General features: G+C 60.6%; 3 protein-coding genes and 1 pseudogene across 4 annotated transcripts; 2 read left to right on the top strand and 2 right to left on the bottom strand.

The window, feature by feature from the left end:
• Positions 1–118: 118 nt before the first annotated feature.
• On the bottom strand, positions 119–4464 carry SLC34A1 (solute carrier family 34 member 1). Its single transcript, XM_057412022.1, is given in 14 exon segments — positions 119–751; positions 858–982; positions 1142–1258; positions 1418–1585; positions 1823–1922; positions 2032–2127; positions 2304–2499; positions 2579–2690; positions 2800–2943; positions 3015–3143; positions 3381–3563; positions 3712–3828; positions 4043–4296; positions 4298–4464. Coding segments are annotated over 14 exon segments (2448 nt in total). The 5' UTR covers positions 4450–4464; the 3' UTR covers positions 119–196.
• A 96-nt stretch (positions 4465–4560) lies between these two features.
• RGS14 (regulator of G protein signaling 14) lies at positions 4561–13555 on the bottom strand. Of its 2 annotated transcripts, XM_057412045.1 has the most exons (15): positions 13496–13555; positions 12112–12133; positions 10784–10938; positions 10585–10677; positions 9886–10029; positions 9585–9734; positions 9278–9398; positions 9065–9189; positions 8785–8988; positions 8622–8698; positions 8326–8452; positions 7933–8014; positions 7715–7767; positions 7396–7507; positions 4561–7103 (listed from the first exon to the last, which is right to left on the bottom strand). In XM_057412045.1, exons 1-15 carry the CDS (start codon positions 13538–13540, stop codon positions 6883–6885), a joined length of 1731 nt encoding a protein of 576 aa, XP_057268028.1. In that variant the 5' UTR covers positions 13541–13555; the 3' UTR covers positions 4561–6882. The 2 variants fall into 2 exon arrangements, with proteins under 2 accessions (XP_057268028.1, XP_057268027.1); XM_057412044.1 differs by lacking the exons at positions 12112–12133; positions 13496–13555 and having other exon boundaries at positions 10784–11178.
• A 1944-nt stretch (positions 13556–15499) lies between these two features.
• Positions 15500–17734, top strand: LOC130600520 (ADP-ribosylation factor-like protein 3; annotated as a pseudogene).
• Positions 17735–18407: 673 nt separating this feature from the next.
• Positions 18408–21949, top strand: LMAN2 (lectin, mannose binding 2). The gene is made up of 8 exons (XM_057412067.1): positions 18408–18507; positions 18587–18705; positions 18819–18936; positions 19198–19277; positions 20377–20538; positions 20745–20859; positions 21184–21303; positions 21447–21949. Exons 1-8 carry the CDS (start codon positions 18408–18410, stop codon positions 21605–21607), a joined length of 975 nt encoding a protein of 324 aa, XP_057268050.1. The 3' UTR covers positions 21608–21949.
• Positions 21950–21966: the final 17 nt, after the last annotated feature.

Below are 21966 nucleotides of genomic sequence, written 5' to 3'. Positions count from 1 at the left end.
GCTGTGCAGGGGTGGCGTACGGACAGGAGGGTGCATGGTGGGTGTCTGGTACCGGTGGCTCTGACTGTGGTTCTGACAGGGTTTGCAGAGGCAGGAGCCAGAGACACACATGCAGGGCGCAGGTGCTCAGCATTTATTAGACACCAGCTGAGCAGGGATGGAGGAAACCGGGCAGCCACGGAAGCAGCGGTGCCGGCTAGAGCCGGGTGGCTCCGTGTGGGAGCGGGCGAGGGGAGCCCATCCGGACGGTGGAGCCGGGCACCTCCTCGGGGTAGGAGAGCATGGGGTTGTCCAGCCCCAGCCTGGCCTTGTCCCGGGGAGGGCCCTCGCGCTCCTCCCAGCCCTCGGGGCTGCGGCAGCGGTCGGTGCAGCAGAGGGTGGCCCTGGTGATGAGCCGGTCCAGGGGCTGCAGTGAGTGCATCCAGGTGGGGAGGAAGTCCCAGGTCTGCAGGCATTTGGGCAGGCGGCCAGGGCTGTGTGCCTGCAGCGCGTTCACCAACCCCACGAAGAAGAGGAGGCTGAGGAAGGGTGCGCCCACCCCCACCAGTGCCCGCCAGCCAGCCATAGAAATGCCAAAGATGAGGGAGGGCAGCAGGAGGAAGCAGATGATGAGGTACAGCACGGCAAACCAGCGGTACTTGGCCGTGCGCTCGCCCAGCGCCTTGGCCATGCGGATGGGCAGGCGGGTGAAGGGCAGGGGGTACCACAGCAGGATGCCGGAGATGTTGAAGAAGAAGTGGCAGAGGGCGATCTGCAGGGATGGCATCACAAGGGGGTCGGGCACATGGGCTTCCCCCAGCCCCTGCTTTGCCCAGTGCCCCCCTCCAGCCCAGCTATGCCTCCGGGGTTGCCTGTACCTGGAAGGAGCTTGCCAGCTTGTCCCCCGGGCTGGCCAGGGCAGCCAGGATGGCGGTGGTGGTGGTGCCAATGTTGGAGCCCAGGGTCAGTGGGTAGGCGCGCTCGATGCTGATCACCCCTAGGCCTGTGGGACAGGCACCCATCCCGTCCCATCACTCCTCACCAGTGCCATTCCCACAGTCTCACAAGGAGGCACAGCTCCTCTCAGCCCTCCAATTAGCACCAATGGGCCACTGTGGCTGGGAGCAGCACATGGCAGGGACAAGGCATGGCTGGGACTCACCTATCAGGGGTGTGATGGCTGAGGTGAAGACAGAGCTGCTCTGCACCACGAAGGTCATCCCAGCACCCACCACCATGGCGAAGTACCCGGTGAGCCAGCTGAGAGGGTGCGGGAGGTCTGCCATGACATGGGCATGGGCATGGACACAAGCATAGACATGGACACATCAGCTGGGAGCAGCCTGTAGCTCCTGGATGGTGATGGGGAGGGGTCTGTGGGGATGGAAGGTGGGGATAGGGATGGAGACTGGGGCAGGCAGGGTTCCATTGCACTCACCAGTGTTGATGACCTTCTGGATGGCTTTAGCCACTTGCCCCTTGAGCAGGGAGTTGAGGAGTTTGACCAGGAGGATGAGGCATGTGCAGAGCACGACAAGGGACCCGGCCAGCAGCACCAGCCCCACGGCCAGGTCAGGCAGCGGCGTGTCAGTGAAGAGGTGCTCACCTGCCCCACAGCATGGCTGGGAGAGGAGCTGGGGCCGGCCTGGCCCTGCTCACAAACCTGCCCTCCAGGACAGCCCCACACCTGGACCCCAGCCCCAACATGTCTTGGCCCTACATCACATCACCGCTCCAGCCCCATGCCCAGCATCTCTCCAGACCACATACAGCCCCCCAGTCCCATCTGCACCTCCCCAGCCTCATGACCTCTGCTCCCCAGTGCTGCCCAAGCCCCACTCACACTTCTGCCTGGTGATGTTTTGGAGGCTCTCGAGGCCCTTGGTGCTGCAGTGGCCAGGGCCTGTGCAGTTCAGGGGGGGAGCAAGATCCACAGCAGCTGTCTGCAGGGAGAGGGTGTTTGCAGTGCCTCCACAGAATCCTCAGCCCCTGCCCTCCTGCCACGCTCCATGGGATGGTTTAGTGGCCCCAGCAGAGCCATGGGCTGCTTACCTGGGCAGGTGCAGGACCACACCAGATGCGGATGAGGCTCCGGTTGCGCAGGCTCTCATCCCCCGTTGCAATGCCGGTGATCACTGACTTGTCCAGCTGCAACAACACATGGGTTGGAGGGGGCCCTTGGGGCTGACAGCACCCGCAGCCTGGGGACATCACTGGGATGGGGGCACCACTGTTGGCCTGGGGACGCTTGGATACAACCATGGTCAAAGGGACATCCACCAGCCTGGGAACACCACCCCTGGGGACACCACAGCTGAGGAGACCTGGATGATGAGCTTGGTGAAGGGCTCTGTGATGATCTTCAGCAGATCAGGGGCATCCTTCCCACTACGGATGTTGAAGGTGGCCACCACCAGGCGAGTGACGTGGTGCAGGTACCCTGTCACCACCTCCAGCGGCAGCAGCACCAGCACTGACAGCCAGTTGAAGCAGTCGTGCACCGTGGCACCGGCAAAGGCCCTGTGCAGAGGAACCCATCACCATAGGGTGGCCCCTGGGGAGCAGCTCCCAGCCCCCCAGGTCCCTGACCAGCTCTCACCGTTTGAACTCACTGCGGTCACCAGCCTGCATGAGGGCCACAATGGTGTTGGTGACGGAGGTGCCGATGTTGGAGCCCATGATGATGGGGATTGCAGAGCGCACCTCCAGCACTGGGGACACAGAGACCTGTTAGCCCCATGTGGCTTGGCTCAGGGTGATCCCATCCAGCTACCCTATTCCCAGTCTCAGGTAACCCAGGAGTCCTGTGGGTGCACTCACATCCTGAGGAGACCATGCTGACGATGATGGAGGTGGAGGTGGAGGAGCTCTGCACCAGCACAGTCACCAGGATGCCCACCACCAGCCCAGCCACGGGGTTGGAGAGGATGGCATTGTCCTTGAAGATGTCTCCTGCCACCTTGCCTGCAAGGAGCATGAGCAGCAGCATGCTGGCACAGTGGGTGCCAGGCACCCAGGCACCCCCACCACCCTACCTCCAGCCAGCTGGAAGGCAGAGCTGAGAACATCCAGGGAGCACACGAAGAGGTACAGGAACCCGAACATCAGGGGCACCTTGAGAAGGGAGACACAGATGGACTGGACCCTGGCCCAGTACCCCAGCTCTGCACAAGACAAGAGAAAGTGTTAAACACTGGTTGTGGCGCAGCCCTGGCTCCCTGGGCTCTCGCAGCCCTACACCATCCTCCCATGGCAGGATGGGGCTCGTGTCCCCAGCCATGCCACCACTCCCTGGGTCCCATCCATCTCCTCCCACCCTTGAGTGCCTTGTGCCCCCTGCCTCCCTCTGGCAGGTCTCTGTGGTATTCCCCAACCCGGGTGCTGTGTGCCCGGGGTCTCACCTGGCTTCTGCAGCTCATCCAGACCAAGCCGGGGCCCCTGCCAGGGCAGCGTGTCCAGCTCGTACCGCTCCCGGCCCTCGCGCAGGCGCCCCGGGGAGCCGGGACAGAGGAAGCCATGGTCAGGGCAAGGCACCGCTCCCACAGTGAAGGGGCAGGAGTGGGCACCCGGCAGCCGGTGCAGGGCTGGGGAGAGGGGACAACCGTGTTACAGCCCCATCCTCCTGTAGAGGAGAGCCGGGAACTGCCTGGGCCAGGATCTGGCCAGAAGCAGAGCTGAGCACAGCGGGGTGAGGAAGAGGAGGAGGAGGAGGAGGAGACTGGGGGCACCTACCTTGGGGGCTGGGGCAGTATGCGAACTGGGGCCCGTGCATCACCCTTCCTGCCCGCACCGGGCAGCGAGGCAGCACCGGGCTCTCCCTGTGGTACGGCAGCATCGCTCCTGCTGAGGCTGAGCAGAGGCAGCCACGTGTCAGCACAGCTGTGCTGCAATGACCACCACAAGCCTCCCCAATCCCTGCAGTGCCGGCACCACCGAGGAGCACCATCCCATCACCCAGTGGTCCCCTGGCCCACCAGTCACCACCGTGCCAGCCCAGTGAGCTCCTGCAAAGGCAGGCAGGAGACATGGGGAGGGGACCACTCTTGCCCAGTGGCCTGCTCACCTGAGGCTGGCCTGGCACTCAGGGCAGCACTGTGTCCACATGCCACATCCACATGTCTCTCCAGCGAAGTAGCCTGCGAAACACCACAGCCCTTTATACTCATGCCAAGAGCAAAGTCTAAGGAGCCTGCGTTGCCCCTCGCCTCTGCTCGCCGCTCACCTCCTCCCCAGAAATTCCTGCAGTTAATGGGTAACCCCACAGCATCCCCATCAGCTGCAGCACTGCGGTGGGATAGGGCACATGGCACCGGGTACCGGTGCACCTCTCCCTGCCTGAGGCTCAGCATCGGCCTTGAGCAAGTGGCAGCCAGTGGTAGGAGGTCAGACAAGGCAGAGCTGGAGCCCAGTGCCTGAGAGGCAATGCTAGAGCAGCCTCAGCTCTCCATCACTTGGTGCTGGGTTCTTCATGCCCTGCACCAGAGGAGGAGGGCTCAGTGCTGGTGCTGTCAAAGTGTCCCAAACTGGAGGAGAGGCCACACACACATCCACCTTCCTTGGAACCATCTGAGCATCAGCTCTGCACAGGACGTGCGGTCCTCGCTGCCTGGGCATTGGTGGTGGGTTACATCAGCATCAGTGTGATCCTTGTGCCCTGTCGCTGCTGGTGATGGTGCCACATGGCCTGTCTCAACCCATGCCAGCAGCTCGGTGTAGAACAACCTGCAGCACTGTGAGGGCTGCATGAGGCAGAGACTGCGTTTTCCCAGCATGTGTGATAGGGTGGGCAGGAGGGGAGCGACGCCAGCGCTGCTGTCACCACCTCCTCGATGATGTTTATCATTACCTGCTGTTTACGCACCTCTAGCCAAGTTTCCATCCACCCACAGGGTGCTCAGTCAGCTCCTGTCCACGTCTGCCCGGGGAGAGCCAAGGGCCAAAGGCTCCTCCAGCCCAGTGACTGCGGGGAGTGGGCATAGAGAGTCCACACAATCACCACATCCTCATGCCTCCATCACTGGGCACTCCCAGGACCCATCACCAAAGACAAGCCAGCTGCAATTGTATGGGGAGAGCAAGTGGAGGTCCCTTGGGTACCCCAGGGTGCTCCTGCCACTGCTGGACCATCACTGAGCCTCTACCAGGTCACAAACCAATGGAGCCAAACGCCGGGGAGGTGCCACAGCAGGGTACACAGCAGAGGCAGAGGGTTGGGGACCTGTTTGTTCATGGGGCGCAGCCAGTGGCACCCGCAGAGCCCGGTGCCAGGCTGCAGTGGGCTGGAGGACCGTGTCCGCACTTGCCCTGTGCCCGGGGGCTCTTGGCTGGCTGCCACACAATCATTAACGCAGTGAGGCCCTGGCAGCTCTGGCTGTCACTCATTGACAGGGTCAGGGCTGAAGTCCTTGGCCATGCCGGCCCCACAGCTTCCCCTACACCATCAGCAGTGCTGGGAAAACAAGCTCCTGGCACCACTCCTTGCTGCAGGGCAGGGTGGCACTAGAGCCGAGGGCTGACTCCAGCCCTGCCCTGGCCCTGGGGTGGCTCTGTGGGGTATGGGAAGGCTGGAGGGACATTACTGCCCGGAAAAGTACCATCTGGCTTCAGTGGTGGAGGAAGGAGAGGAATGCACGTCAAGGCAATGCTTTTTATTTCCCCTGGTTTCACAGGACAGACAGGACTGAGCAGCACCACAGACACAGAGGGCTGTGACCAGGGCTGCAGGGCTGCAGCTGGCCACGGCAGTGTGGGGCTGGGTGGCCATGGCCCTTGTCCCTGCGTGAGCTACAGGGCTACCTTGGGTCACCCTCTGTCTCTTGCCGGGCAGTGGTGGCAGAGCGGTGACCCCAGGGCACAGCCAAGCAGGGCCCCAGCATGTGAGGACAATGGAGGGATCACTTGGCTGTTGGGGGGAATGCTTCCATCACAGTCTGGATCTGGGACCTCTGGGGACATGGGGCTGCTGGGGATGGGGACCTGTAGAGCACAGCCAGGTCTGGCAGAGCTGGGCTCAAGGTTACAGCCCAGCCCAGCCGCTGGCAGAGATGGCAGGCTGGGCACACGCTGGGTACCTGCACACAGGCTGAGATGCTCAGCACCCAGGGATGCTGCATTCCTCTGGCATTAGAGAGCTGAACACCTCCAGTCCTGACCAGGCTGGGGCAGGGGACCTACTGGGATCTGCTCCTGTGGGTCGCTTCAGCAGACACCCAGGAGCCACAGGGTCTCTCTGCAGGGGGGAGAAAGGCTCCTTTGGCACGACCTGTGGTCTGTGTGGCGCAGGAACCAGGCACCCTGCTCCACAGCAGTGCTGTCATGGCATTATCAGGCCCAGCCATACTCACACAGTGTGGACAGTAACAACCTGCTCTGCAGGGCCTGCAGGACCATGCACTCCAACTATGGGGAATCCCTATTCTTGCAGGGTCAGGGACCGGATCCAGCCCTCAGCTCTGGACACTTCTGACCCTGCCTGCCCACAGCACTAGGGTTGGGGCTGCCACCCCACCCTCTCTATCCTGAACACCTTTTGGGTGCTTTCCCTACCCAAACAGTCAGTGGGGCTTTGCCAGCCCAGCACAGGCAGGATTTGCTGGGCGGGCAGCTCTGCCACAGGCACTGGGTAGGACAGTGCCAGGCACGTGAGATGTTGCAAAGTGCTTTGCAATGAGGGTTCAAACTATGTACAGGACACCCTTAACGTGCACCAGGATGTGACCCACTGAGGGGCAATGGCAGCTGCTCAACCACTCACAGTGACACGACACGACAGTTTGGGGCAGGACGTGGATGGATCTGTGGTCCGGGCAGTGTTGGCAGTGCAGGGCAGGGGCTGGTTGAGCCCATGTTGAACCCCGGCATGGCCCGAGGGCACCACACACCGGTGCAGATGTGCAGCAGAACTCATCGGAGCTCGTGGTCAACTGGAGGCTGAGCTGGAGTGGGCTCTGCGGGCTGGGGATGGCTGCTCCCCTCAGAGCCCGGGCGATCCGGCCCCTCGCAGGCGCTGCTGTCCTGCTCAGGGAGCTGGAGGAAGTCAGGCAAGACCAGGTCCTCCTTGGAGAGCAGCCCACGTTGGTCGTTGGCCCGGCAGCTCTGGGCACGGTTCAGCAGCTCCACGAGCCCTGGGGGAATGCAGGTTGTGTGCCTGAGCCTGGCACTTGGGCTCTTGTGCTAACAGCTGCCCTCACCAACTGATGTGACCCTGAACATGTCACAGGTACAGCACCCACACCTTGTCCCTGCTCCATGCCAGCACCCATGCATATCCCCAGCATACCAGGGAACCCTGGGGCCCTCACAGCTCATGCCCAGCTTCACAGGACACTGCATCCACCCCCAGCAGACTGGGAGCCCTGAGTCTCTCACCCCATGTTTTGCCCCAGCCCCTCAGGTTTCAGACACACCAGCTCTCACCTTCCAGGTCATAGGTGCGGCGGTTCAGGTTTGTGGCAGCAGAAGAATGGGCCCGAGAGAAGGAGGAAGACATCTCCCACAGTGTATCAGGCTCTTCTGTTGGGCTTCCCTCCTGTGATGAGCAGCCCAGGCTTCACCCATGGGGCAAGGAGGCAGCACTGCCACATCCCCATCACCCTCCCACAGCCTGGCTCCCCCCTTGGTGCCCTCTGTCCAGCCCTGTGCTACGTGCCAGTGTTGCAGCAGGACATATGTTCCCCATGGACCATGGCAGCAGCCTTGGGGCATCCCTGAGCAGGGCAGTGGGATTTGAGCTCACCTCACTCCTGAGTGGGGATGGGGCAGCCGCAGCACTCCCTGTCACTCGCATGTCTGCAAGATAAGTGATGCTCAGTGTCTCATGCCAGTACCCCAATCCTGGCCCAGACTGTGACAGGATAAAGCCCATCCCACGGAGCAGGAGCTATGGCCAGCAGAAAGCAGCCTGGCCCTGTGAGTGCTCTGTGGTGGAACATGGGTTGGAGGAGGACACTTTACCTGCTGGCGTTTCCAGGACAAGTTTCTGAGCAGCCACTGTGCTGACCAGCATCTCCAGGTCCAGGGCAGCCAGCTCACCTTGCTGCAATGTGAAGGACCAGCAAGTGTCACACTCGCTGTGGCATGGCAAAGGCAGCCAGGCTGAAGAACCTGTGAGCTCCCCAGCCAGACCCTGCTGGGTCATGGGCTGGACAGTGCAGAGCACACCCATGGGTCCCCCTCTCAAGCTCACAGTGGATGTGGTGCCATGGCCCATCTCAAACATTGGCATCCCTCCATGTGCCTGCAGTACAGACCACTGCTCCTTAACACTGTCAGCAGCCCCTGGCCCAAGCCCCAGACCTGTTTCCCCCCCCCGGGATCCTGTCTGCAGGAGGCTGGGTGAGTGCTCACCCTCCGCAGCAGCACCAGCTCCACGCTCACACCGTACTTCCCCAGCACAGGCTGCAGAGCTTCCCGGATGCGCTTGGTTGGCTTTGCTGTGATGCGGATGGTCTTCTTGAGGGAGGAGATTTCCAGGCTGTGGATGGGGGAGAAGAGACTGCCTGGAGGCAAACACAGACAGGCAGGGGCAGAGCAAGGGGTTTGGGACTGCCTGGGGGCAGTTGGGTGTGGGTCACAGTGCATGGCTGCACATGATGTGGACCAGACGTACGAGAAACAGCATCAGCCCCAAAGCTCCCACTCACTCAAAGCTTATCCTGTTCTCCAGCTTCACTTCCTGGTCTGCCAATACGGAGCACTCCTGGTCCAGCACCAGCGCTTTCTGCAAAAGCCAAACCATAAGGAGAGAGCAAGCAAAACAGCCCGTGGTCCCAGCCTGGAGGCAACATTCCTCTCTGCCCCTCCTACCTGCTCATTCCCCACCAGGTAGACCTTGATGTCGGGGAGGCTGAAGCCACGTTTCTCACAAATCCCCGCCAGCATGTCACGGATGGAGTGGCCAGGCCGGATGGAGGCCAGCGAGGCTGTGCCGTCGGGCAGGTACACACAGCAGTACTTCATGGGCTTGGCTGGCAGCTCTGCCTCACTGCCGCCCAGACTCTTCCGATGGCCCTGCAGGAGCGATGCGGCGCGATGAGCCCAGCCGGTGGCAGCGTGATGCCGTGGGGCCGGCATGGGGACAACTCACCTCTGTCCAGGGGCTTGGGGCCGTGCTTCCTGAAGACAGGAAGCCCAGGTCCAGGCTGGCGGAGGAGTTGAGTGAGCCCTGGGACTCCCGCCACAGCATGGCACTCCCACCACCTTCTCCCCCATCTAGGACAGACAGAAGGACAGTGATAGGGAATACAGACACTGTTTGGGGGGGGTGTGGTCCCTCTGCCCCACTCGGCACAGCACCTACCTGCCCAGGAGGGCTCCCTCCTCTCTCCCTTCCTGAAGGAGCGGCGGGGGCTGCGGTTGGCACCACTGCCTGCCGTCTCCACACCCAGAGGCAGGGACTTGCCCAGCTTCAGCTTTGACTTCTGGGGTGAACAGAGAAGCATCTCAGCATGGGGACATCCGAGGCTGCCCCTTCCCTTTCGCTAGTCCCCTGCCTGCTTGTCTGTCCTCAGCCTGGGACTGGGTTTGCTCCGAGCAGCAAGGAAGGGACCCAACATCATTTCAGGTGAAGGGACAGGCCCTCGTCCCCTCCTTCCCACCCCACTCACCTTGCTGAGGTCGGGCGGAGGGCTGCTGCTGCGGGAGTGGGGCCGCAGGTCGGGCAGGGGCTGCCCCTGGCTCTCTGCCCGCAGGCAGGCCTGGTAGAGCGGGGATTTCACGAAGCGTGTGTAGCTGTCAAACTTCATCAGGTTAAAGATCTGCAAAAGGAGGACGTGTGTGCTCAAGACCCCGGCCCACCCACAGCTCGCCCCAGCCACTGCCCCGTGGCACAGCCCCATGGTGACAGCAGCGATGCTGGGTGATGTGCGGGGTGGTCCCAAAGCTCCCATCCTGCAGGTGCTGTTGTACCTGGAGCTGCTGGGTGCGAAACATGTCTGGGGAGGGGGTGGCCAGCATCTCCTCCCCAATCCAGGCCTGCTTGTCGATGTTCACGGGACTGATGGAGTGGCTGGAGAGGAACTCATCGTAGATCCGCCGTGCCTCCTGGGCCAGCTGGAGGGGAGCAGGGAGGTCAGGCTGAGGCCGGGAGCAGGGGGGTCAGGCCGAGGCCAGGAGCCCCTTCCTCACTGCTACCCTGCAGGGAGCTCCTGGTTCACCCCATGGAGGAACCTGAGCCCTGAAGGACCGAGTGTCCCCTTGGGACCAGCTCGGTATCTGGGCTTCAGGATGGGCACTGGAGCCAGGCATTCCCACCCAGTGCCAAGCTCTGGGCACAACACACCAGTCTCTCCACAGACACACAGCTGAAGGCAGGAACTGTCCCTCCAGCTGTGTGGATCTGTCCCCATGATCCCAATCCAGCTCTCTGCCCTTGGACTCTCTTTTTCTGCCAGCAGCACTCTCCACCCTCTGGCCACTCCACGACGGAGAAGCACACCCTTCAGATACACATCACATCCATCTCCTTATTCCTCCCACAAGAGCACCCAGCCTGCTCAGCCTCCCACAGCAGGGGTCTGCTGGGACATGCAGGCACGACAGCTACTCCCATGCCTGCCCACCTCCCTCCCAGCAGCTCTGTGACCATGGCTGCACGGAGGCCAGTACCTGCTGCGTGTTGCTGGCTGGGATCTGCTGGAACCGCTCGCATGCCTGCCAGAAGTAGACATTTTCAGCGCTGAACTCCTTTTTGAGGAACTCCTGTGGGGCAGAGGGAGCTGCTGGCCTGGCTGGCACCAGGACTGTGGGGCAGCCGGTGCCAGTCGTGAGAAGGAGCAGGGACCAAGGACTGGGCTGTGGCACTCACAGTGAAGTAGGTGACAGCCACACGGTCCTGCAGCAGCGTCTCGAAGGATTCAGCCCAGCTGACCACAGACCCCGGAGCAGAGCTGCAGCAGGCAGAGGGTCCCGGCAGGCTGTTCACACTGTGGTTGCTGCCGCGGGCCCTGGAGGCGTTTAACTCTGAGAGAGAAAAAGGGTCAGTCCTGGCAGCCTGGGTGCTCCCCAGTGTCACTCCCATGTCACCAGCAGCTCTCTGTATCTGCATCAGTTTCATCCACCTCATCCCAAGCAGAGCCAGCAGCCCTCAGACAGGGAGCACAAGGAGCATCACAGCAGCATCCTTGGTGGGTTGAGCTGGTGATGGCAGAGCTGGCACTTTCTGGCACGGCAGCCTCCCTGCCAGCACCGGCCTCTCCTCCCTGTGTCACCATGACTCCACCAGTGACTCACTTCCCAGGGGAACAAAGCGGATGTGTGGGGAAGGCACCCAGCCAGGGAGGGAAAGTGGGGAGGAAGGGGACCTGGGATGCACACAGCATGGAGGGAAGCTCAGAGGATGGGTAGGGGTCCTGATTTCGTTCACCATTCCTCCAGCCATGACGAGGAACAAACCCAGTGAGAGGAGGGCACAGAAAGTGTCATCTCCAGCTCCCAACCCAGAGGAAACCCTCTCCTGGGGAAACCCAAGGTGACCAAGCATTCCAATGTAATCCCTCCATCAAAAAGATGGAAGTTCCCAAGGGCAACTCCAGCTTTTGAACTGGTTTGGATGGTGAGCAATTGGCAAGAGAGTCATTTGCAAGAGAAGGTAAAGGTCTCTCCCAGCAAAGCTGGCAGGAGCAGAGGAGGAGTCAGGCTCCTGCTTTGCTGGGCTCCCCACCCTTTCCCTCCTGTCCAGAACAGGGGGTAAGTGCACACACTCTGCCTGTGGGAACATCAGCCACCAGCATCCCGCATTGGAAGGATCCTGCAGCGGGACGGAGATGGGTGAATGGACTGAGATATCTGATACACAATGAGACAGATGGACAAACAGACTCCCTCAGGAAGCCGGGGGCTGTCTGGTACCCAGGTTCTGCTTGCCCCAGGAAGCCTCTCAGCCCTCAGCACCCAAGGGTGCCAGCTGAGCAGGAGGGACAGGCACAATGGGATGAATGGGGGTATGGTGAGTCCCTTTCAGAGGGCTCATCCCAGAACCGCAGGGGCCCGGCTATGCACTCGCCCATGGCACAGCCTGTACTGACACAGGACCTGGCTCTCGGCTAGCTCCTTGCCCCTGGCATCAGGCTGCCTCTGGCTTCCCCCTCCCCTGCCGATGATGCTGGGCTCCAGCAGAGCAAAGAGCAGTCTTACCTCCATCTGACACAGCCGGACCCTGTGGGATGGAGAGAAGAGAGGTGAGAGGGGCCACACGGCACCTGCCAGCGTGGTGGAGCGGTACCCGGGTGAGCAGCACCACCAGGGCAAGACCAGTCCAAACCCAGGACACAGGTTGCCTGCAAACACTGCTCTTGTGATAGCTGGAACCAGAACGGCTGTCCCATGGCAGAGGCAGGACAGCAGTGAGCAGGGGTGGGGGGTTACAAGGGATGCACAGCTTTTCTTCCACCTCCTGCACATCTACTTCCCTTGGGCCAGGCCAGCAGCTGGGAAAGGGCAGATGCTATCGGATGTAACCCTGCCACCGCTGCCCAGAGAGGAGAGAAGCAGCCTCCTCAGCACAGGAAGAGGAGGGGAGGAGGGGAGGGAAGGAAGGACAACCACAGACCTAGGCAGGCAAACTGCCTGCTCCCTCCTTCCTTGGGGCCGGGACTACTGGAGTTGCAGATGCCCCAAACTAGGGACTGGAAGCTGCTAGCCCAGGGCTCAGCAGGACAGGAAGCCCTACAGCACCCCTTGGGCCATCCCAGATACCAGCCATGGGGACGCGGTACCCCAGAACCCACAGCAAGCAGGGACATGGGCAGAGCCTCCACAGTCAAAGCCCAGCCAAGAGGTGCTGCCTCTCATCGCCTGCCTGGGGCCCTACTGAAGTTCTCCCCACCCTGCCAGCCCCACACACCCCAGCCTACCCTGCACACCGCCTGCGTGTCCCCATCCCAGACCCACACACCCCAGCCTCACTATCCCACTCTTCCCTCTCCTTTCTTCCCCACCGCATATCCCGCTGCCACGCCCCTTACTCCAGCCCCACATATCTCTATCTTGCCGGCTCCTTGCTCTTCCCCATCCCAGCACTGTTAATTCTTGTAACCCCATCCCCATATGCCACTGTTTGTCCATTACCCCAGTGCCATACACCCCCACTTACATTGCCGTCTCAGACTCATAAACCCCTGTCTGCTTATTACTCCATCCCCATATGTCCCTCCCTGCCTGCTCCTATACTGCTGTCTGCCCTAATACCCCTCTACATCTCTGCTTGCTTTGAATACCCAAGTGCAGTGCCCAGCCCCAGAATTTTCACCTGCCTTTATCCACCCCACACCCCTGTGCCTGCCCGGTACCCAGCTGCACAGCGCCTGCCTCCTGCCCAGCCCCATACACCCCTCTGCCTGCCCGGCACTCAGCTGCACAATGCCCCTCCTGCCTCCTACCTAGCCCTGTACAGCCCTCTGCCTGCCCGTTATCCACTCCACGCTCCCCCGCCTGCCCAGTTCCCGGCCCCAGTCCGTGCCGCCGGGCGGGGCATCCCCGGGGGATGGAGAGCGGCGCCCGTGGCCAGGCAGGGACTCACCATGCGGCCGTTGTGGACCAGCAGCAGCTTGGCCTTGCCCTGCATGCCTGGCACCGCCCGGCCGAGCGCGCTACCGGCGCGGCCCGCGGCCCCGCAGCATCCCCGGCGCGGCTCTCCCGGCGCTCCCCGGCACTACCGCTTTCGGCTGCCACAGGAAGTGTCGCCTTGGGAACCGAGACCGCAGCGGGGGGAGCGGAGCCGCCCTCCCGCCCCGCGCCGCCGCCACCGGCCCCTGCACCGCCCCGGCAGGCACCGGCTCCAGCGCCGGGACAGACGGTGCCGCTGCCCCGCCGCATCCCCGTCCCTGCCGCCATCAGCATCCACATCCGTGGCCCCATCTCTGTCTGCATCCCTGTTCCCGTCCACATCCACATCTTCATCCCTTTCCCCATTTCCATCTGCATCTACATCCATGACCCCATCTCTGCCTGCATCCTGTTCCCATCCACATCCACATCTCTATCCCCATCCCTATCCCTTTCCCCATCTCCATCTGCATCCACATCCACAACCCCATCCCTGTCTGCATCCCTGTTCCCATCCACATCTACATCCCCATTTCTGTTCCCACCCCTGCCTCCATCTGCATCCATATCTGCATCCCTGTTCCTAACTGCATTCCCATTCCAGTCCCCATCCCTATCCCTGTCCCTGTCACCATCCCAATACCCATCCCCAACTCCACCCCTATTCCTGCCTCCATTCATATCCATGATCCCATTCCCATCTCCCTGGCAGCAGTACCGGCACGACCCTCAGGGCCACCCCCAGGCCCATTGCACGGCATGGGGCTGGGAGGCAGCCACATGTAACTAGGGCATGTGGCTGCTCCCAGCCCTGTGCCATGCAATGGGCCTGGGGGTGGCCCCGAGGGCCGTGCCGGTGCTGCTGCCAGGGAGAGCTGCCTGCACCACGGATGCTGGCAGGGCCCGGCAGAGGAGTAGCGGACTTGCCGCTTGGAGCCACCAAACTGATGCCTAAGCAGTTTTGCCCATCTCCTAAGGTCGGGGTTCCATGCTGATCAGCAACCACAAACCAGTCAAGGATATTTTAGGATATTTGTTAGGAAAATACAAGTAACTAACAGTTTGAGGATAAACCGCAGAGCACCATGGCAACCTGCTCATGGAAATGCTAATAACTGGGACGTAAGGTGGGTGATTAACCTATCAAAAGCAGAACCCTAACATTAAGTCGGGTGCAGATCTATGCGGAGAAAAATGAAGTGTTCCCACTGTGAACATGCACAAAAGCAGTGTGGCATTATCAGCCGCAGCCCTGGCAGGGGGTCTCCGGGCAGGGGTAGTGGAGTGTGGTCCCTGCTGCTGCCCCATTGGCCCCTGCTGCAGCTCAGAGCAGCAGTGGGGCAGGGGGTGATGGTGCTGCTCCCTGTCCCTTTGTTAGAGCAGAGCTGTGGTGTTTGGCTTGGCTTTGTAACAGGAGTTATAAATAAGAATGTCTCACCAAGAGTGCGTGACTCACGGTCCTCACCACAAGGATAACCTCTGCTAGGAAACCTGATCTGAGGGCCAAACTGCGGCATGAAAGAATCAAAGACATTGCCTCATTAATGTATTTAATGCAGATGGTGAACAGAAGAGCCTTTAACCCCACTTGGGCAAGGTGCCTGTGCCCCTTTGGAGCCCATTCCTGTGCCATCCCTGACCTCCGGTTCCCAACAGCCCAGCCCTCGCCCTGCTCCAGGGCCTGGTGGTTTCCCTTGGATGGCAGCGGGGACCTGTGGCAGTGGCTGACGTGGCCTTGAGCAGCTCCAGCCTCAGTGTTACCTCTTGCTGCCCTCCACGGGGGCAGCTCATGGGTGTTGGTGTGAGGGGATGGTGTGCTGAGGCATCAGTCCTCACACAGGAGGCTGTGTCAGCCCCATGCACCAGGATCCCATCACCATGCTCTGCCCGTGGTGTCTGGTACCACATCCTCCTGCCATGCTGCCATCCCCAAGCCACCAGCTGGTCCCATTGGGAGAGAGATACCCTGTGCCCCAGTGCCCCAGCCTGCAGGACCTGCTTTATTCTGGGGGTAGGGGATGGCGGGGCGACAGCTGGCTGGGGGATTTGCTGAGGGCATTATTTAATGCTGCGGGTAAATGGAGAGACAGCAGCTAATTCTGGAGCCCATAATCCTCTTCCTCCCCTGGGATGGGCAGTGTGCCAGCCTCACAGCCTCCGGCGGGCCCTGGGGATGAGCCCCTGGCAGGTCCCCAGGCGTGCTGCGTGCTGCAGTGACTCCTGGACCATGGGTGATGTGCAGAAGGTAAGCGGGGCCCGGTGACATCCCAACTGCGCCAGGGCATCAGCTCCCAGTGTCAGTGCTGGGCAGGCTGACAGAGCAGGACTGGGGCTTTACGATGGGCAGTGTCCACAGCTCGCCCAGGAGCCAACAGGGCTCTCAGAGCCAGGGACAGCCACCATGGGGGGACCAGGGTTGGGTGGATCTGCCATGGGGTCACCCCAACCTGGGACAACATGGGAGCAAAGCCCTGGTGCTCACTCAGGCCATAGACATAGAGTACCACGGTGAACAGCATGCCCAGCTTCCCCCTCTGAAATGAGAGTGCTATGCAGTGACCTGGCACCCTGCAGGACTCACCCAGCACCCCACGCCCCCAGGGGCTGCTCTCCGTCATCCAGAGGCTGAAAGGATCCCCGGAGCAGGAGGTCCGCATTGTCCTGCTGGGGTTGGACAACGCGGGGAAGACCACGCTGCTGAAACGCCTGGCGTCTGAAGAGGTCAGCACCATCACACCCACCCAGGTAGGTGCTGCTGGGGGCCAGCAGGAGGGTGGCAGGCCCTGCCCTCCCCTGCCAGATGCCAGAGTTTGTTCCTGTTCCTGTGCAGGGCTTCAACATAAAGAGCGTCCATTCGCATGGCCTCAAGCTAAATGTCTGGGATATCGGGGGGCAGCGCTCCATCCGCCCATACTGGAGGAAGTATCTGGGCAGCACAGACCTGCTGGTGAGTGGGGTGGCCGCCTGCAGCCCCCCCAGCCCCGCACATGGAGAGCCATGCCCTCTGCATGGGGCCCTTACAGCCACTGACTGTCCCGTTTGTCCCCATGGCAGATTTATGTCATTGACAGTGCAGACCAGAAGCGTTTTGAGGAGACAGGACAGGTATGAGGGGTCTGCTGGGGGGGAAACTGGGGGGGTCCTGGGGCTCAGGCTCTTCTGGCACCAGCTCTTTGAGGACTGGAGTGGGAGTGAGGCTGCTCTGTGCCATGTCTCCGCACTGCTGTGGGGGCCAAGTTGTCCTGAGAGCTGTGTGGGAAGGGCTCGTGATCAGTCTCAGCATGCAGAGCCAGCCCACTCTATGGCACATCCATGACCAGCAGCTCCCCCTGATCCAGGCATGATGCCCAAGGGGTACCCAGCATGGGGGTGACTCTGCCCCTCAGTCCCCAGCCCTGCTCCCACCTCCCCAGCACCAGGTGAGCCATTTGACCAAGTGAAGATTTAGAAGTAGCAGATTCAGAGTTACAAACCCTGGGAATGAAGCTGAAGAGGGGAAGGTGAGACTCCAAGTGCCAGCCTTGGCTGTACCAGCACCAGACGGCGGCGTGGGTGTGCCAGACAGCACAGGGCTGAGAGCAGCTCCTGTAGCTGCCCTTTGCCCAAGGCTCTGGGTGCTGGTAGTGCTTCAGACCTCAGGCAGTACTGCATGCGGCTCCAGGATCTCTGCAGGGCAGATAGAGCTTCCTCTCCCTTGGGATGTCCAGACCTCACTGCTTCTTTGGCTGCAATAAGAGCACCAGAGAGAGGGGAGTGTGGCACTGTGGGGGCAGCCCACCCTGGGCAGCTCAGGCAAGCAGCCCAGCAGCTCTATGGAGGAGGGCAGCAGCCCTGGGAGATGGCTCTATCTTGGCAGGAGTTGGCAGAGCTCACTGAGGAGGAGGCCCTCACAGGGGTCCCGCTGCTGGTGTTCGCCAACAAGCAGGACCTAGTGACTGCTGCACCCGCAGCTGAAATCGCAGAAGGGCTGAGCCTCCACACCTACCGGGACCGGGAATGGCAGATCCAGGCCTGCTCAGCCTTGTCTGGGGAAGGAGTGCAGGTAGAGCTGGGGGCCTGCAGGCTCTGCAGAGCTGGGAGAGAACCCCAGGACCTGCCATGCTCTCGGGGCTTTGCTCACATATCTCTCTTCCCTCCAGGATGGGATGAACTGGATTTCCAGCCAGATCATGAATAGGAAGAAGTGAGAGCTGCAAGTGCCAGAAGGGACTGAGCTGCAGGTCCCTAAGCCACAGCCAACCCCCCTCATTCTTAGACTCCCCCAGAGGCTCAGCAGGGCCCTGAGCCTCAGACCGCCATGCTCAGGGGTGCTTCCCACCCAGACTTTCACTGATCATTCAGCTTCCCCTCTCTCTGCTTCCCCCAGCTCATAACCCCCGACCCTCCTGCAGCCCTTGTGCTGTTGCAGGGAAGCACATGCCCCACTGCGTCAAGGACTTGCCCACCTCCAGAACAAGAACCTGCTCAGGACATGTCCATCCACACTGCTGGCACCCTCTGCAGAGGCTGCTGCGGCACACACACTGCACAGAGCACACTGGGCACCCCACGATGGCACCAGCTACATCCTCTGATATGGCACCTACAGCCAACTGAATAGTGTGTATTCCACCCTGTTCCCATAGGATGTGAGTGGTGCTGCCCCAGCCATGGCAGTTGGCTCGGGAAGGCCGAGTTCAGCTCCTTTCACTGGCCAGAGGAGCTCCCACATGTGCACAGGAGCTGGCACAAGGACACAGATGGGACTTGGCTGGGCAGTCCCCAATGGAGGGGTCACATTGCCTGCTCACAGCTTAGCTGCAGCTGCGGGGGCTGCTCTGCAGGGAGCCCTGGGAATTCCATGGTCCTCAACGCACCCGAGATGGGCCTTCTGCACCCAGCTGAACATGCTGGCAGTGGTCGGGCCGCGCCCGGCTCCCGCCGAGCTCACGGATGGCAACAGCGAGCACCTGAAGCGGGAGCACTCGCTGATGAAGCCGTATCAGGGTGAGCGCGGGGCCGCGCGGACGGGACGGACGCCCCGCGGCGGCCCGGGCTGAGCCACGCTCTCTCCTCCCCTTTGCAGGCGCGGGCTCCGCCGCGATGCCGCTGTGGGACTTCCAGGGCAGCACCATGGTCACCAGCCAGTACGTCCGTCTGACGCCCGACGAGCGCAGCCGGGAGGGCTCCATCTGGAACCGTGTGGTGAGAGCCCGGGGGGAGCCCTCGGGCGGTGAGGGGAGACCGCGGGGGCCCGGGGAGGCCCCAGCGCCTCTCCTGTTCCGGCTCTGAGGCTGCTGGGTGGTCTCTCCGCGCAGCCCTGCTTCCTCAAGGACTGGGAGCTCCACGTCCACTTCAAGATCCATGGAGCCGGCAAGAAGAACCTGCACGGGGATGGCCTGGCGCTGTGGTACACGCAGGAGCGCCTGGTGCCAGGTACGGTGTACAGTCGGGGCTGCCCACCGGGATGAAGCCAGGTCAGCTTTCACGTGTACCCTGTCCCAGAGGGTTTCCCACCAGGGAGGGTGTTTGAGCTCCCCTCTGCCTGGTCTCACGAGATTGGATGGTGTGTTCTGCATCTTCAGACCCTTGGTCATCAGCCTGGCAATAAACAGCTAATGCAGCTCTTTTCAGTACAAGTGTCTGAGTATAAACTCTCTGGGAGCCTTTTGTTTCCAATGTTCTGCTCTGTTCTAGGTCCTGTCTTTGGCAGCAAGGACAACTTTCACGGACTGGCTATTTTCCTTGATACGTATCCCAATGATGAAGCAACTGAGGTGAGTCAGTCAGTGCCAAGGAGGCTGTTTCCTCAGCAGCTTCATGCTCCAAGTGCTTCCTGGCCAGAGCAAGAAAGAGGCTCTCCTTATATGATTGGGCTGCTCTTATCATGGGAGCTGGAAAAAGGAAGAGTTTATACATGGAGATAAGAAGGTCCTTGCTCCATCTTCTGCTGGTTTTGACTACACAGATGTTTCCAAAGCCCTTCCTCCTCCTCATGAGAGCATGGCACAGGGCTGGTATGAACTATGCACCAGCTACTAAGTAAGTTAGAGGAATCAGCCCAAGAGTATATTAATCCTGACTGTAATTTCCTGAACTTCTCTGTGCTTTGGTTACTTATTCCATGTTGTTCTTGCTTTATTCTCCATTGGCAACCTGGGTATCTAAAAGACAAACTCCTGGCCAGGCTTTTTGCTCCAGATTCTCCATGGCCCAAATACAGATCAGTCCCATGGGGCTGGTGTCCTTTTCTTCTGCCCCGGTCTGTGTTTGTGGATCCCATTACAGTAGTCAGAAAACATAATTCTGCTAGTGAAATTTGTTGCACTGAGACCATGACAGTTAAGTCACAAAGCACCTGGAAATGACCCATGTCCCTGTTATCTTGATGCTTGCTGGGAGGTCAATTCTTGCCTCCAGCTGACCTTTCTTGGTGTGTGTCATCTGCTGGCTACAAAGCCCTGAGCATTGTTATGCTGCTTTTGTGAGATTTCTGCCCATTCTGGGTCCTGTGCTCTGTTCTTCTTACCCAGGCTGGTGCTTACTGTGCAGGTTTGGGGTTGTCTCATTGCCCTGGACATGTGGCATGGTGTGGGCTTCTGCAGGGTCTTGATACAGAAGGTCAGAAGTGGCTGCTCTGCTCTAGCCAGAACATGCTCCCACTCAGTTTAGAAGCAGCTTTATGTAGAAAAGGAGCCTTGATTTCATTGTCCTGCCCTCTGCACCTGACTGTGCGGTGAAGCTGGGGCTCTGCTGCTGTGCCTTGCTGAGATCCTGCTCTCACTGAGGTTTCTGACCAGGCAGGGGAAGGTGGCTCTTGGTCTGCAGCCCCAAGGCTTGTGCAGGCTGAGGGCAGTGGCGCTCTCCTCCCTGCAGCGTGTGTTCCCCTACATATCTGCCATGGTGAACAATGGCTCCCTGACGTACGACCACAGCAAGGACGGGCGCTGGACGGAGCTGGCGGGGTGCACTGCTGACCTGCGGAACCAGAATCACGACACCTTCCTGGCCATCCGGTACTCCCGCGGTCGCCTGACGGTGAGATGTGGTGGATGCCTTCATGGTGTCTCAGGCGTGGTAGCCGGGCAGTGCTGAGGGGCGGGTGTTGCTGTGTCGGTAGGTGACCTGGAGATGGTTTTCCAGGCTCAACCGCCTGCCTCTCCTGCATGTCCAGCTCCAAAAGAGCTGCAGGCGTGCTGGATGGTGGCACCCACTCCTGGTGTGACGCTCGCCTGGTCTTGCAGGTGATGACTGATGTGGAAGACAAGAACGAATGGAAGAACTGCATTGACATTGCAGGGGTGCAGCTGCCAACCGGCTACTTCTTTGGTGCTTCTGCTGGCACTGGAGATTTGTCTGGTGAGAGGGGGCTTTGCTCGCAGGAACACGTTTGGAGCCTGGCTGGTAGCGCTGTGGGTGCATTGTATGGCTTTGATAGCTTTGTTTCCTCAAATTGTTCACCAGGCTCTTTTGAAGACCTTCTGGGTAGGGACCTGTGGCCTGGGAAGGGAGGTGTTTTGAGCCAAGGACCGTCTCAAACTGCAGTTTGACACCTGGGGTGTGAGGGGGGCTTGAGAAGGAAGGAGGCCTGGACCTTGTGGAGCATGGTGCTAGGGGTGTTCTGAGTGTGTGGATGTCTCTCAGAGCTCCTGACAGTGTTTGGTGCTGGTGGTTGTTTTCTAGACAATCATGACATTATCTCAATGAAGCTATTCCAGCTCATGGTGGAGCACCCCATAGAAGATGAGACCGTTGACTGGACCAAGATAGAGCCTAGTGTCAGCCTCCTTAAATCACCCAAAGGTAAGTGGGGTGATTGGGATTCGGAAACCTTCACTGGAGCACATCGGGGCTGGACTCTTGAAGGCATCAGAGCTTTGACACTGTGCAAGACTCCACAGGAGCCAAGGTCGGGTTGGTCTCTGTAGCTGTTCTTCTCCTTGCAGACAACGTGGATGACCCAACGGGGAACTTCCGAAGCGGGCCTCTGACAGGCTGGAAGGTGTTCCTGCTCCTGCTCTGTGCGCTGCTGGGCATCATCATCTGCGCTGTGGTGGGAGCTGTGGTCTTCCAGAAACGCCAGGAGCGGAATAAGCGTTTCTACTAGCAGCAGAGCTGGGCTGTGACCTGCACCCAGACCCATCTTTTTCTATGAGGAGCTGTAAATCTGTGGTTTCTAGAAGCTGTTTCTGAGATACATCAGAAGTATTTTTTATCTGTCTGTTTGGCTGTAACCCCTGCCTGGCACTTGGCAGTAGCTGGGTTGGACCGAGGGGGACGATGCCCGCTGGGACCCTGGGGCTGTTCTGCGGGAGCCTGGATGTCGCTCCCGGTTTTTCCAGCACTCCTCCTGCCCGATGAGATCTCCTGGATGGGACCTGCCGTGCTGGGTGTGAATGTGAGGGCTGTGGGAGGGGGCTGCGAGAGGGGCATTAAAGGAGTGACACCAGCTGCGGCTCTGGCTTT

The sequence above is a fragment of the Pezoporus wallicus genome, unplaced genomic scaffold (assembly GCF_028554395.1).
Source record: "Pezoporus wallicus isolate ANWC-B61680 ecotype Strahan unplaced genomic scaffold, APGP_CSIRO_Pwel_v1 contig_6354, whole genome shotgun sequence".
Taxonomy (NCBI): Eukaryota; Metazoa; Chordata; class Aves; order Psittaciformes; family Psittacidae; genus Pezoporus; species Pezoporus wallicus.
Note: the sequence above shows the minus strand (reverse complement) of the source record. Positions and strands in the feature narration are given on the sequence as shown.